The sequence below is a fragment of the Peromyscus leucopus genome, chromosome 15, assembly GCF_004664715.2.
Source record: "Peromyscus leucopus breed LL Stock chromosome 15, UCI_PerLeu_2.1, whole genome shotgun sequence".
NCBI lineage: Eukaryota > Metazoa > Chordata > Mammalia > Rodentia > Cricetidae > Peromyscus > Peromyscus leucopus.
The window spans coordinates 131,618-146,902 of NC_051076.1; the positions used below are offsets into that span (position 1 = coordinate 131,618).

General features: G+C 41.1%; 1 protein-coding gene across 3 annotated transcripts in view; it reads right to left on the minus strand.

Annotated features, from left to right (window-relative positions):
• LOC114708345 (cotranscriptional regulator FAM172A-like) overlaps positions 1-15,285 on the minus strand; it is a 149,915-nt gene that overhangs the window by 89,044 nt on the left and 45,586 nt on the right. For all 3 annotated transcript variants that reach the window (XM_037211079.1, XM_037211081.1, XM_037211080.1), the window contains one exon: positions 1,493-1,594. In XM_037211079.1, the coding sequence (XP_037066974.1) occupies positions 1,493-1,594 (102 nt within the window). The remainder of the gene's footprint in view (positions 1-1,492; positions 1,595-15,285) is intronic.

The following is a 15,285-nucleotide window of genomic DNA, read 5'->3' on the forward strand; positions in this document are numbered from 1 at the left end:
GTAAAGCTGCCATCTGTGATGTACATGGACAATGAGGTCTAGAATGATGTGGGAACATAATGCACTGTGGGGTTACCTAGAGTATGGGGTTCAGAACTCTGAGTAACACTTTTCTACTCGGCCCAAAGAGAAGCTATTAATGGAGACTGAAGAGGAGGAGGAGGAGAGCTAACACCAGCTTAAACTATCCAATCAGACTCCCTCCAATCACAGGGCTTCCCTGATGAAGATTAATAAGCTTTATTAACAGCGCCAGGACCTGCATGCATTCAAGCTACAACAGGTAAAGCAGGGTGAGCCCAGGACGTCCAGGCTATCCCTCTACCCACATTTCTCTCTCACTGGACTGGGTTACCTGACCCAGGCAAGTAAGGTTCAAATAGGGCTCCTCACACACCAGTAAGTATTTGGTCATAATAGTCCCATTCTCTGTGTTAAAGAATTAAAGTGCTGTTTTTCTTCATTGAAATGTGCCTCATATATCAAAAAATAGGTTTGTTTACCATGAGCAATGCTCAATCAAACATCTATATCATAGTAGTCCATAAAAAACTCCTCGTGGAAAACATTGGTCTCTATTTACTAAAAGGTTTAATTCAGTCTATTTACAATGAAAAAAGACAGACCACCATCCCCCTTGCTTTCGACAGAAAAATTCTGGTAATCAGAAGACAAACAGCCCACTGGCCAATTGCTTTAATCCTTGCCCCCAACAGGCAAAATATTACTATTTATACATGTTTTGTCATAAAGCATTTTTTATAAAAAAAATATCTGAAAGTGATCAAAGTTTCTATTGTCTTCTCTTGAAACTCACTGAGCACTCAAGAACACATGGGCAGAAGAAGCCCCTTACATCTATGAGTGCAAGGGGATACACTATAAAGGGGTCTCGAAAGCAGTGATGAGTGATCACCAATTTAGAGCTATAACGCAACAGATGGAAATGACAACTTCATGCTACCTGCCCACAACAGCAAAAGCCTTCGAAGATAATAGTGTGTGGTGGGTGTATGATGCCTTTTCCAACAACTCAGGTATAAAGGGTATTTTATCCCAAACTTAAAAAGATTTTAAACAAATATTTCCCTGAAGAATAATGGAATCCTGGGTACTCTGCTTTAAAATACTGCCCCATATAACGACTGCCAGTCATCTCATTTCAAACAGCCGGCTAAAGAATATACCTTTCTATGTAATTCAATTAAGAGTTTTCAGTTAGATATCAGAGGAGAATGCTCAAAGTTGAAATGTATAAACTAAGTCAAATTTATGTCTATTAATTTAGGTGGCTTGCTAACTAGAGAAAACTGTTCCCTAATTCTTTCACTGGAGTCAAGGATTTTTCTATGCAAAGATAAGTCATAATCTCCCAAAAATTCTGCAATATTCTAGTTAGATATTCAAGAGTAATATGCTTCCTGTGATTCTATAAACACTGTGAAGTAAATTATACATACGCATATATGTATGTATAATATATAGCACTTACTTTCATTAAAGGCATATTCAAATCCTTCCAGTGTATCAGGAAAATCAAGAGGTGGTTCGTCCTTTTTCATGAGTTCATCCAAATCGATCCTAGACAGCAAATCTAGAAAAGAAGGATAGAAACTTACATGAAACTTACTTAGATTCATTGTTCATAGAGAACACAACTGAAGACTGCATTTTAAATTTCTTTAAAGTATTCCTTTATTCTACTAGATTAGTTTTATGTTATTTTAACTGATAATGCTATTAAAATTTAAGTTCCAAAAATGCTATATTTTGATCTAACACAGTATCAAAACAAGTACTTTCCAAATTATAATCCCTCAAGAAATCACAACGCAGACTCTCAAAATAATCTACTAAAGGATTAACATTTCCCCCTTCAGAACAGCTATTTGTTTTTACCTCATTAACCTTAGTCTACAGTTTCAGAATGAATGTGACATTTCAATGGCCACTAAATTTTACATATAAATGAGCTATGGTTTGCAAATAAAAGAACTCACTGTAAACACAAAACTGATACCATTATATATTAATCCATTTTATGAGAAATATTAAAATGAGGCATGTTGACTAAAAATGCATGGTTGATACTAAAATTGTTTCTATTCTTTTCAATACTGAATTTCACAAATCAAGAAAGATGACCAGGCAGGTGTGGTGGGGCATGCTTCTAATCCCTGCACTAGGTAGGTACTAGGGAGTCTGAGGCAAGCCTGGTCTGTATAGTGAGTTCTAGGCCAGCCAAGACTACTCAAGGAAACTTTAGTCTCAAATCAAACAAAAACGGCCCAAAAGCTGCTTTCTAAAATAAGCCAAATATTCAAATTTTGTTTCTGGAATCATTTTCTACTGATGGAAAATCTGAAAGATGGTACAAAGTGTCTGTCTCCCTAAGCCCAATTTCCCCTAATGACATCATGTTACATCACCACAGTTCGTCTGTCCACCCGGAACACTGTACTAAAGCTAAGTATTTTGTCAGAGATGACTACAGTTACTACCACATGTCAAGGAGAATATGACATGTATAAAACATCACTGATGATATGACTCTTCATCAGCTGATGAGGTGCTATTTGGAAGGCTTCTCCACTACAGTGTCAGTTTTTCCTTCACATGGTCCATCCCTAGAAGTGACTGAGTCCCACCAACTTTTAGGTGAAAGCAAAGGAGTCATGTTCTATCTCCTGAAGTAAGGAACACTGGTACACATCACTGGTCATCCTCTGCACTGGCACACATCACTGGTCATCCTCTGCACTGGCACACATCACTGGTCATCCTCTACACTGGCACACATCACTGGTCATCCTCTGCACTGGCACACATCACTGGTCATCCTCTACACTGGCACACATCACTGGTCATCTTCTACACTGGCACACATCTTGAGAGACCATCTTCCTTTCCTATTGTTACCAGGCACACCATGCTTATCTTGGATCTTCTCTGCTCCAACCCTATAATATTTTACCAACAGAGTATTTAATGATACCTTGGATCTGAGCACACTGCCTCAGAAGTTTGAGACAGAAGGATCAGGAACACCAACCCAGGCTGCACAGTAATCAATAAAAGTAGTGGAAACTCTGAGCTAGATATACAGCACAACGGCACAAACTGGCCTAGCATTCAAAAGGTCCTAGAATCCACGGTCAGAAAAAAAAAAACAATAACAATAACAAAAACAACAATAAACAAATTAAAATAAACTGCAGTAATGTCATGAACTCTAACAATGGAGACCACTGATGCATAAATTCTACAAGTGTGCAAAAGCAATGCCAGACATTAATAATAGGGAAAATTGTATGCCTGAGAGATGTTAGACATGGCAACTCTACTATCTGCTTATAAGAATTAATTTTATGTTTCAATCTATGAGAGCCAGGTGTTTGATCAAACACTATTCTAAACATTACCATAAAGATATTTTTAGATGTATCTTTTGTGGTTTTTTTTTTTTTTTTTTTTTTTCATTTTTCATGACAAGGTTTCTCTGTGTAACACCCCTGGCTGACCTAGAAGTTGATTTATAGACCTGGCTGGCCTTAAACTCACAGAGATCCGCCTACCTCTGCATCCCTGGTGCTGGGATTATAAGGCATGTACCACAGCTGTCTCGTTAGATGTATCCTTTTAATCCATAAATTTGGGATCAATAACGTAAGTGAACTATATCCAATAAATTGAAGGCTTTCTTATGAATTCAGATTCAAGACTGTATTATCAACTTTTATCTGAATTTCAAGCTAACATGGTGCCCTACACTCATTCTGTTCCCCTCTCCCCATCTCTCTTTCCCTCCCCTTCTCATTTCCCCTCCATGTAATATGCACATATGTACACATACATGTTGAGTCATCACTATATCACTTCAAACATAGACCCCCATATGTACCAGTCCATACCATAAACAATAAGTATGGAATAGGCTATACCATATAGATTTGTTTATATACATTCCGATGTTCACACAACCATGGAACTGCCTAACAACACATTTCCTGGTCTTAAGTGATACATAACTCTGTGGGTATAAAATTCTATTCCTTTTGCTTCTCTGGAAAACCTTGACTAAATTGTTCCTCAATTTTTATAACTCTAAAATTGCTCTAAAAGTCAACTCTTCTTTAAAAAAATAAAAAAAGAGCAAGTCAAGTGAAAGCAGGAAAAAAGCACAACTGAATGGAGAACAGATGGAACACCAGTACAATAAAGGGAAACAATATACACAGTTAAAGACACATAAATAAATGTCCTAAACACCCCAAATAAAAAGCAATTTCACAACAAAATGCAAGAGTTACATATATGATAGCAACACAAAAAGACAAAGAAAAATAAAGTAAAGGGACTAGAAACGTTAGCACATATAAACACTAATCAAAATTTAATCTGTAGTTGCCATATTACTACTAAAAAGGTACACTCCAAGGAGGTAAAAATCCAAACACATAAGAGAACTAGAGACATGTATGTCATAATGAGGAAGGGTAAATTCTTCAGCAGCGTGCAATAATCTTAAATGTATTTGTACCAAGTGAAAATGCTGGGGGAAAAAAAACAGAACAAACTAAAACAACTAGAAAGAAAAAAAATCCATAGTTAAAGCTGGAGGTTTCAATACTTTTCATACTACTGAATAGAGTAAGAACACAGAAAACAGATAAAGGCATAAAAGACTTTAAAGTATCAATTCGACCTAATTTACTTTTACATAGTCCACTAAATAGCCATTTAACATCTTTTTATGCGTCAAGTATTCATTATTTATTTTGACTAAATTTTAAATTACAGTATAATTACATCACTTGCACCTTTCCCTGTCTTCCCTCCAGCCTCTAGCCCTTTCCATCTCACTCTCTCACTCCCTGTCTCTCTTACTGTGGTTACAGATATCACTACATAAATATATAAATATATCTGAGCCACTCAGAATGGGCTGTGTGCACAGGATTTCATGGCTAACCACTTGGTACTGGATAGCCAATCTCTGGGAAATGCGAATTCACCCTCTCTCAGCAGTCACTGGAAACTCAGTCAACTACCTGGGGCTAATGGGGTCACAAATCTTAGGAGTGAACCCACCACCGCCACCTTACTAGACCCAACCGCATTCTAAACCTTACACCCACAGGTAAGTGCAGCTCTCGTCCATCATCAAAGAGGCTTCTCTTTACAGAACACCACAATAGGCCATAATGCAAAGACCAACAGATCATGTGGAGCCCAGCAATAAAGAACAGAACTACAACACAGCTCCTGCACCTAAGGCTCAGGGAATGTCCAGGAAAAGGGGCAAAAAGATTCTAAAAGCCAGAGGACCAGAAAGACTGCTATGACATTATGTCTCCCAGAAATGACAGGAAAACTTCACACAAAACCTCAATAGTGTGGCTGCCTAAACAAGACCTGAACCACAATCTAATAAATAGGCATGCTTTAGGCAATTCAATACCTCTGTAAAGGGCACAGGAAACAGACACAAAAGTAGCTGATATTCCAGGCCATAAAATAAGCCCAGTGAATTTTAAAAGATTGAAATCATATAAACCAAGTCTTCAACTACAATAACAATAATCTAAACTTCAATGAAGAAAATCTCTTGCAAAAATATACAATTGTGAGCTGGACATGATAGTGCACTCCTTTAATCCCAACAGAAGCAGAGGCAGGGGAACTCTGTGAGTTCAGGGGAAGCTGGTTTACATAATAAGATCCAAGCCAACAGGGCTACACAGTGAGACCCTGAATCAAACAAACAAACAATAAATAAATAAACAACTGTTACTTTTTTTTTTTTTTTTTTTTTTTTTACTTACTTAGTGGGGGAGACAGGAAGGAGGTAGGTAAGGGAGAGAACAAGAAAAAAGGAGGACTTCTGGGAAGGTAGGGAAGCATGGGAGAGCAAGCAACAGAGGCAAGTGTATGGGGTCAGAGGACAACTCTCAAGTAGTTCTCTCCTGCCACCTTGTGGGATCCAGATAAATAGGCCTGTGTATAAGCAACTCTACTCATTGACCATCCCATAAGCCACCCCTGTGGACTACACCTGGAATTGACTAAAAACCCTGTGAAGGATTTTTTTTTTTAGTTAAATCATTTGAAGTGGGAAGACCCACCTTTAATCCAGATCTTTTGAGGTGGGAAAGATCCACCTTTAATGTGGGCCACATCTTCTGGTGGCCACCTATAATAGGGACACTGAAGAAGGAAGATTTTGCTTTGCCTGCTTGCCCTTGCTCTCACTGGCAAGTTCATTCCTTCACTGGCATTAGAACCTACTTCTTTGGGATTCCTGTGTATACCAAAGACCAGCTGAGATCTCCAGCCTCATGGACCGAACAACTACTAGATTCTGGGATTTTCTGTTGGTAGACAGCCATTGTTAGACTAGTTGAACCACGACTAGTAAGTCATTCTAATAAACACCCAAAAGATAGATAGACAGACAGAGAGACAGAGATAGCAAGATGGGTGGATGTGGGGGGTAGATAGATGGATGGATGGGTAGGTAGACAAATAGACAGATAGATGATAAATAGATTCATTCTACTATTTCTGTTCTGCTAGAAAACTCCAATACAAGCCCAAATTCAATTATTAAACATAAATGACATTTTAAGGCAACTTCTGAGTTTAAAAAGTAAGTTGCACAAATTTTACAAAGTACTATCTGAATGAAAATGAAAAACAATACATCAGAATCTGCTGGGCTATATCTCTGAAGCAGAGCACTGTCTAGAACTTATGGAATTTAACACAGTGTTCACAGGGAAATGGCATTAAATTCTCATATAGATACCCTTTAACCTACAATGAAGTCCATCTCAACAAACTGACCACAAGTTGAACACATCCTAAGTTGAAAATGCCCTGACTGTATCAAACTTTCAATCACCATAGCTCAGCAACACAGCACACCACACAGCATGAGATGTTCAGTGGTTCAAGGGCTGCCTGGGAGCTGAGCTCAGTACTACCACCTAGAACCACACATATTATGCTGGTCTTCCATGTGGATGGTGATCTATGACACCATATTTTGATTTCAAATGAGTGAGTTTCTTGAGCATGTAGCAAGTGAGACTAAAGGAACAAATCCCAAGCAGCAATAGAGAAAGCATTAGATAGCAAGACGTCATCAAATCACATCCCAGCACCCGACAGAACGCCACGGGCAGCAAGACGTCATCAAATCACATCCCAGCATCCAACAGAATGCCACGGGCAGCAAGACGTCATCAAATCACATCCCAGCACCCAACAGAATGCCACGGGCAGCAAGACGTCATCAAATCACATCCCAGCACCCAACAGAATGCCACGGGCAGCAAGACGTCATCAAATCACATCCCAGCACCCAACAGAATGCCACGGGCAGCAAGACGTCATCAAATCACATCCCAGCACCCAACAGAACGCCACGGGCAGCAAGACGTCATCAAATCACATCCCAGCACCCGACAGGAAGCCACGGGCAGCAAGACGTCATCAAACACACAGAACCACGGGCAGCAAGACGTCATCAAATCACATCCCAGCACCCGACAGAACACCACGGGCAGCAAGACGTCATCAAATCACATCCCAGCACCCGACAGAACACCACGGGCAGCAAGACATCATCAAATCACATCCCAGCACCCGACAGAATGCCACGGGCAGCAAGATGTCATCAAATCATATCCCAGCATCCAACAGAACTCCACAGGCGGGAGCCGGTCATGCTCGCGTCTCCGGCTGAGTCTCTGGCTCCTAGTTCCCACTGAGACGTTTTCATGCTACAAGATAAACAACAGCAACCTGGACTGGAAATGGTTTGCCGTCCAGCTGTTCTAAAGGTAGCAATGTTTGCAACACCTTTAGCAGTGTGCTGTTTTCTTTTCTGCCTATTACAGAGTTAGGGAGCCTGCCCTGAGACAGGAAGTTGTGGAGCACTCTTGAAATAGAAATGCTGGAGTCTGGGACAAGAAAGTCTCCTTTACTCCCAGAGTCTCTTTAAACAACATATGACAGCTATTAGCATAATACACATCACAGCTAGCTGGAGAAACGATCAAAATTCAAACTTGTGAGTGAAATTTCTATGAATGCATATTGCTTCCTAAAGCTGAAGAATTCAGAGTGCAGCAAGTCAGGTCCATGTCTTCCCAAGTAAGAAGTCTTGAATAAATCACCTGCAGTGGCTGAATGAGAAGGCGCCCTGAGATTTGCATGTTTGAAGACTTGGTCCACGGCTGGTGGAACTGTTTGGGGAGGATTAGAAGGCGTGGTCTTGTTGGAAGAGGTGTGTCACTGGAAGTGAACTTGGAGGTTTCAAAGGTCAATGTAGCTCTTTCTGTCTCGTCGTCACTTGTGGAACCATGTAAGCTCTCAGCTACTTCTCTAGTGTCATCCTTGCCTGTTGCCATATACCCTACCATGATGGTTATGGCTTTTAACCCTATGGGACAATGAGTCCCAAATTAAAATTTTTCCAATATAAGTAGCACTGGTCATTGTGGAGGGGGCCTCAAGACAGCTTGACCACACAGCTGCCATGACAGGCTTACGGGCCCAGACACAGCTTCTGTGACAGGCTTACTGGCAGGCAACACCCAGATCCAGGAAAAGCCATAAACTAACCCCACCCACAGATCCACCCAGGGATGGGGAACATCCCAAACATTTCAACCATTAGATAAGGTGGCCAGATGTCCACCTGCGTCTAGCACACACCTGTTTTTGTTTTACAGATACCCCTAGACAAATGTCAGTCAATCAGGGTCCTAAACCCTGGAAATCCCCTCACCCCAACCTCTGCTTTGATTAAAAACCCCACCCAGCCTAGGCTCAGGGCTCTCTGCTCACACCGCTGCACTGGATAGACACAGGGACCAAGCTCAGACCTTGAAATAAAGGCTCTTTGCTTTTGCATATGGGATTCTGTCTCCACGGTGGTCTTTTGGAGGTCCCCGCAATCTGGGCATAACAGTCATGATATTTTGTCACAACAATAGACAAGTAACTAAGTACCAAATGGTAAGCACTGAAAACATACATACATGAACAAGTTATAATTAGTAATATACAAATATATATATATACATATACATATATGCATATAATAACAGTTAGTGAAAAAGGAGGCCATGAATCTGAAGAAGAGCAGGGAGAAGTATATGGCAGAGTTTTGAGAGGAAAACTGGAAGGGAGTAATGTAAACAAATTATAATCTCAAAAATTTACTGCTTTCAAAAAGAAAGGTAGGTAATTAAGACAGAAGTAGGCTATTACTGTGAAAGACCTGATTATGCTATCCCCAATTAAATGCTTTTGCTGTGGTCATAGTGTCTCTTCATTGTATCAGTAACCCTAACTAAGACACAGCCTAATATGGAGTCTGTTGCAGTTATTAGTAATTGCTTTTATCAGGTCTACAATGAAAAAGAGCAAGCAGGGCAAGAAGAAATATAAAACACAATCTTAAAGAATGAAAGAGCTCCAGGACATCTAATGTTGGAGCCTAGGTCTGTGCTGAAGGACATAGGAGAAGAGGATGCTAAATGAAATGAAGGCAGTGTAGCCTCAGGTAATGAACCCACCCAGCTAATCCTGCAATTCATGGAAGGAAAAGGCCTAAGGGATTTTCTGTTCCTCAAAAGCAACTACAATCATAATGGAAAGTGGTGGGATAAAGTGTCCTTTGGCTTATCCAGTTCCCCAAATAAAAAACGAACAGGAGAAAAGGCATCTACAAGGAAAAGCTTATGCAAGTGAGATTCAAGGAAAGGGCCAGGCGTGCAGCCAAACTTCACAACACTGACCATGAGGCTTGAGTGTTATGAGGGATCCAAGAATAAAGAGTTGTGAAATAATCCCTGGCAGTTAAGGAAAGCTGCTGAGGCTGGGCTTGTAGCAGGGGAGTTCATGTTACATGTACATAGGCTCTGGTGTAAAGCTGTCAAAACTGAGCTTGGATGATGTTGAAGACCCCAGGATGTTGAAGGTACTGAAGCTGCAGGACATATGCCAGGGAAATCCTCATACAGAGTGTGGAGCCAGCCCAAGAGAGAGAAGTTACCAAAGCTGGAAGGGCAAAGCCCCTTGAAATGAGACATGAAGTTACTTACAGGAGTTGGGGTCTGCCTGCTGGGTTTGGGTCTTGCTTTGGTCCAGCATTTTCTCACTGTTTCTATTCCTCTTTTTGAAACAGTAACCTATATCCTATGCCACTGTATACCAGAAGTATGTAATCTGCTTTTTGATTTTACATGAGGTTACAATTAAGAGACTACCTTAAGTCTTAGAAGAGACTTAGACTTTTAAACTGTATTAAGACTGAAGAACTATGGGAACTTTTAAAGTTAGACTAAATACATTCTGTATTATAATATTGCTACAGGCCTATGGGGACCAGGGAGTGGAATGTGATGATTTGAATAAGAATGGCCCTCATAGATTACCATGTTTGAATATTTGATCCCCAATTGCTGGAACTGTCTGGGAAGAAGCAGAGGATGTGGCCTTGTTGGAGGAGGTGTGTCACCTGGGGGTAGGCTTTGAGGTTTCAAAACCCAACACCATTCCCAGTTAATCTTCTCTGCCTCCTAATTCAGATAAGGCTCTAAGCGCCCATGCTCCAGCACCTGCCTGCTGCCCCTGCCCGCTGCCTGCAATGGTGATCATGCACTCAAACCCTCTGAACCATGACTCCCAAATCAGATGCTTTCTTCTACAAGTTGTCTTGGTTACAGTGTCTTCATGGTAAATAAAAAGTAACTAATGTTGGTTAAATCAGGGCACTGCTCACGGTGGCCATGCCAACGGAGGAGCGTGCTGGAGGAGAGTCATGAGCCAGGTTACATTTTTAGAGCTTTATTGGGAGGGGGGGAAGAGAGGGAGAGAGAAAGAGGAGAGGGAGAGAGAAGAAAGAGGTCCAGACGGAAGGAAGGAGCAGAAAGGAAAGAGAGGGACGACAGAGGGCCCACCTGCTTTTCAGGCTGGGACGCCGTCACAGGCTCATGACGTAAATAAGGACAGAATCCTTACAACTAAGACATTACTTAAACATTTGAAGAAATGTGAAACAAAATTAAATGTAAGTGAGAAATGTGAATAATCCCAGAACACGTGAAAATAAATAAATAAAAAGAAAATTCAGTTAAAACCTAAGCCTTGAAAACACAGATCATATCTTTATAAATATAGTGATAATCCACTAAGCAGAGCTTCAGGAAGAAGAAAAAAAGACCAGTACTTCCAGGGGATGTAAGTTATAAATGTTACGTCAATAAATTCAACAATTGTAGTAAACATGGAAATTTTCCTTATTAAACAATCCAATGTGACAAAACCAACTCAAAATATCACAAATAGTTCTATATCTACTCAATAAACATATTAAAACTTCAGAACACTCCACCAAAAAACAAAAAAAGACCAAAACATCTGACAGTTTAAAAAACAAAGAAGAAACCATACCATTTTCACAAAGGACAGACAGAAAACACCTCCCAGTCCATTTTAAGAAGTTGATATTATCATATCAAAGCAGATGCCAAAGTTATGAAGAAAGTTATAAAAATCATCAAAACAGTAAGAGCAGTCTCTGCGGTGTGTGAAAGGATAATGAGACACGCCCAAACAGAGCCCATCGCTGGAATGCAAGGCTGGCTTCACATCTGGAAATCACTCAGTATAATTCCTGAAGCCCGAGCTTCAGATTTTAGGTCAACTTCAGAATGTTTCTTATCCACTCCTAGAGTTTTCTATCCATGAACAACACCAACAGCTAACAGGTCAGATCACAGAGACACAGATCCGTGAACACCACCAACAGCTAGAAAGTCAGATCACAGAGACACAGATCTATGAACACCACCAACAGCTAACAGGTCGAATCACAGAGACACAGACCTGTGAACAATATCAACAGCTAACAGGTCAGATCACAGAGACACAGGGCAAGACGCTACAGTAGTTAGATTTCCTGTACTATCACACAATATCTGAAATGACTTAAAGGAGAAAACTGTTATTTTAGAACACAGTCCCAATGTCTGAGTTGACAGACAGGGTTGGCCCAGTGCTCTGGGGGCAGAGTATACAAAGTGAAAGCAGAAGAAGCTGTTTTCCTCACTGTTGGCAGGAAGCAAAAGAGCAGACCTGAGTCTTACAATCTCCTGGGAACCACACAATGACTAAAACCTTCCTCTAGGGTCTGCCTCTTATTATTAATGTTACCATATTCCAATAATATAAAACTAGAAACCAAGTCTTTGACACATGGGCTTGGGAGAACACTTCAAATACAAACTAGCAAAATCTGCTTGACTCGGACCCATAATATGCAGCCTCACATTAAAAAGCTTACAGGATAACCAACTTGGGGGCAGGGGACTCCCCTGGAAAACACCATTTCTCCCACTCCTGGCCCATAGTTCTTGTCTAGGGTTGAGGGCCCAGGAGCTTTGTTCCTTCCAAGTCAGCATGCTCCTTGATGTCCTTTTGGGGGGGGGGGGGTCTTGTAGACAACATCACCCATCAGGGTCTTGTTTAGGCAGGTATTTTGCAGATCCTCATAGATGCAGCCTCTCTGACATTTCTAGGAGACACAATCTTACAGCAAACTTCCTGTGGCTCTTAGAATCTTTCTACCTCCACTTCTGAAATGATCCCTGAGAAGATGGTGCAAGAATGTGTAGTAGATATATCTCTAGGAGTGATCAGTCCTGGGATCACATACACACAGAAAACATGACACAGACTGAACAGGCTGTATTTATGTATTTAGGGGTGTGTGTGTGTGTGTGTGTGTGTGTGTGTGTGTGTGTGTGTGTAAAACAAAGAAAAATGAAGGGGTTAAACACTCCCACTTTCACAACTGAATTAGGTTCCAGTTCTCTGAGGACAAAAAGGTGTCTTTTCCAACAAAGGACCATTTATCTACAAGACCCTCACATCCAGGGTCGAGGGAGGAACAAACACAGAGGGTATAAGTCAGGCTCACTGTGTCTCAAGGACAAACCCAGCAGCCCCTTCTGAGTCACATCCAAGCTTGTGCAGACGTGTCAAAAAATGATAAAACTAAACCTCAGCCAATTAAAAGTATATTAATATAATTGCTGCTTGTTTAACCAATCATATTCAAGATGACCTAACTGACCCTGAAACTCCTCTTAACTATGTTTAAAAGGAGTCTGACGTTCATCTCAGGGTTGTGGCCATTTTGTACAGGTGTCAACCCATGCATGCTGGAATATTAAATGCTCTTTGTTCTTGCATACTATTTCAGTCTGGGGTCTTCCTTCAGCATTTCCTCAGACCCTACAAAAAGGAGGCCATGAATTTAACCATGCACAGAAGGTGTGTGCTGTGGGATGGTCTGTCAAATTGCTCTGATTGGTCAATAAATAAAACACTGATTGGCCAGTGGCCAGGCAGGAAGTAGGTGGGACAAGGAGAGAGGAGAATTGGGGAAGCAAAAGGCGGAGGCAGAGGGACACTGCCAGCCACCGCCATGACCAGCAGCATGTGAAGATGCTGGTAAGCCACCAGCCACGTGGCAAGGTATAGATTTATGGAAATGGATTAATTTAAGCTATAAGAACAGTTAGCAAGAAGCCTGCCACGGCCATACAGTTTGTATGCAATATAAGTCTCTGTGTTTACTTGGTTGGGTCTGAGCAGCTGTGGGACTGGTGGGTGACAGAGATTTGTCCTGACTGTGGGCAAGGCAGGAAAACTCTAGCTACAAATGGTGCCCAATGTGGGACAAGAGTTTCCGCCTAAAACCTGAGAAAAGATTCTAAAACGGAACTAAACACAGCTTCCTAATTGTCTCCCTCAAATGAGCAGCAGCTGCCGGTTTGAGTTACTGGCAGGTTCCTGGCGTGTGCGCTTGACCTGCAGTATGGCGGGAATGAGGCCTCTGCAAGTGGCACATTAAGCTGCATGGTGGATTTAGCCTTTGCTAGTACAAAACAAAAAGAGGTTTCTGGGCTACACGCTGCTTTGATAAGAAGCATAGACCCACTATTTCTGAGAATTGATGGCTCCCAAAGCTAGCGGAAAATGTACCACCAACATGTTGGGAAGCTGAAGTGGGCGGAGCCAGCAGCCACAGCGCCTTTTCAGTCTTAGAAGGCTGCAGTTTAAAGCAAATAGGCTCAAGGTAATATAAAACATAAGCCACATAAAGATGTTTACCACACAGAGAATCTGGATTATGTTCTCTTTGATATTCGTAACTGAAGAAAAACATTTGATTGCATAAGCTGTTGAGTTATGCCAAAATGTATATTTTAAAGGTACCTTGACTTCAAAATTTGGATATAAGGATATGTTGCTTTGGAAAAGAGGCTCTGCTTTTGTTTCTACAGAAAGCCAGAGGCTATGGATTTGTTCCAGATTAAGATACATCAGGTTTGACCAGCCAAGACCACCTGAAAGGTCTCCGATGACACCATGGCCCAGATGATCCAACATCCAGAATTGTTTCAAGGCAACTGGCTCAGACAATACAGTCTCACGGACTACTCCATGATCCTAAAATTTTCTTTGTGTCCCCATAAGATACAGCGCCCCCCTCCAGCAGGAAGTAGTAAGAGAAGCTACACCCAAATTCCCAAATAAACCAAGCTGGCTTTGGAGATGTATAAAAGTTAAAACGTTCCTTTTTTAAAAAAAAGAAAAGGGGAAGTGCTGTGGGATGGTCTGTATATCAAATTGCTCTGACTGGTCAATAAATAAAACACTGGTTGGCCAGTGGCCAGGCAGGAAGTAGGTGGGACAAGGAGAGAGGAGAATTCTGAGAAGCAGAAGGTGGAGGCAGAGGGACACTGCCAGCCACTGCCATGACCAGCAGCATGTGAAGACGCTGGTAAGCCACCAGCCACGTGGCAAGGTATATAGATTTATGGAAATGGATTAATTTAAGCTATAAAAATAGTTAGCAAGAAGCCTGCCACGGCCATACAGTTTGTATGCAATATAAGTCTCTGTGTTTACTTGGTTGGGTCTGAGCAGCTGTGGGACTGGCGGGTGACAGAGATTTGTCCTGACTGTGGGAAAGGCAGGAAAACTCTAGCTACAGGTGTGCTTGGAAGCAATCAGAGGAAAAAAAAATGAAAGAGAGGGAAATGATGTAATTATATTAGAATTTTAAAAAGTAAAAAAAGTATTATAAATAAGTAAAGACTACTAGCAGACAATTTTTTTTGTTTTGTTTCGGTTTTTTGTTTTTTGTTTTTTGTTTTTTTTTTTTTTTGGTTTTGGTTTTGTTTTTCGAGACAGGGT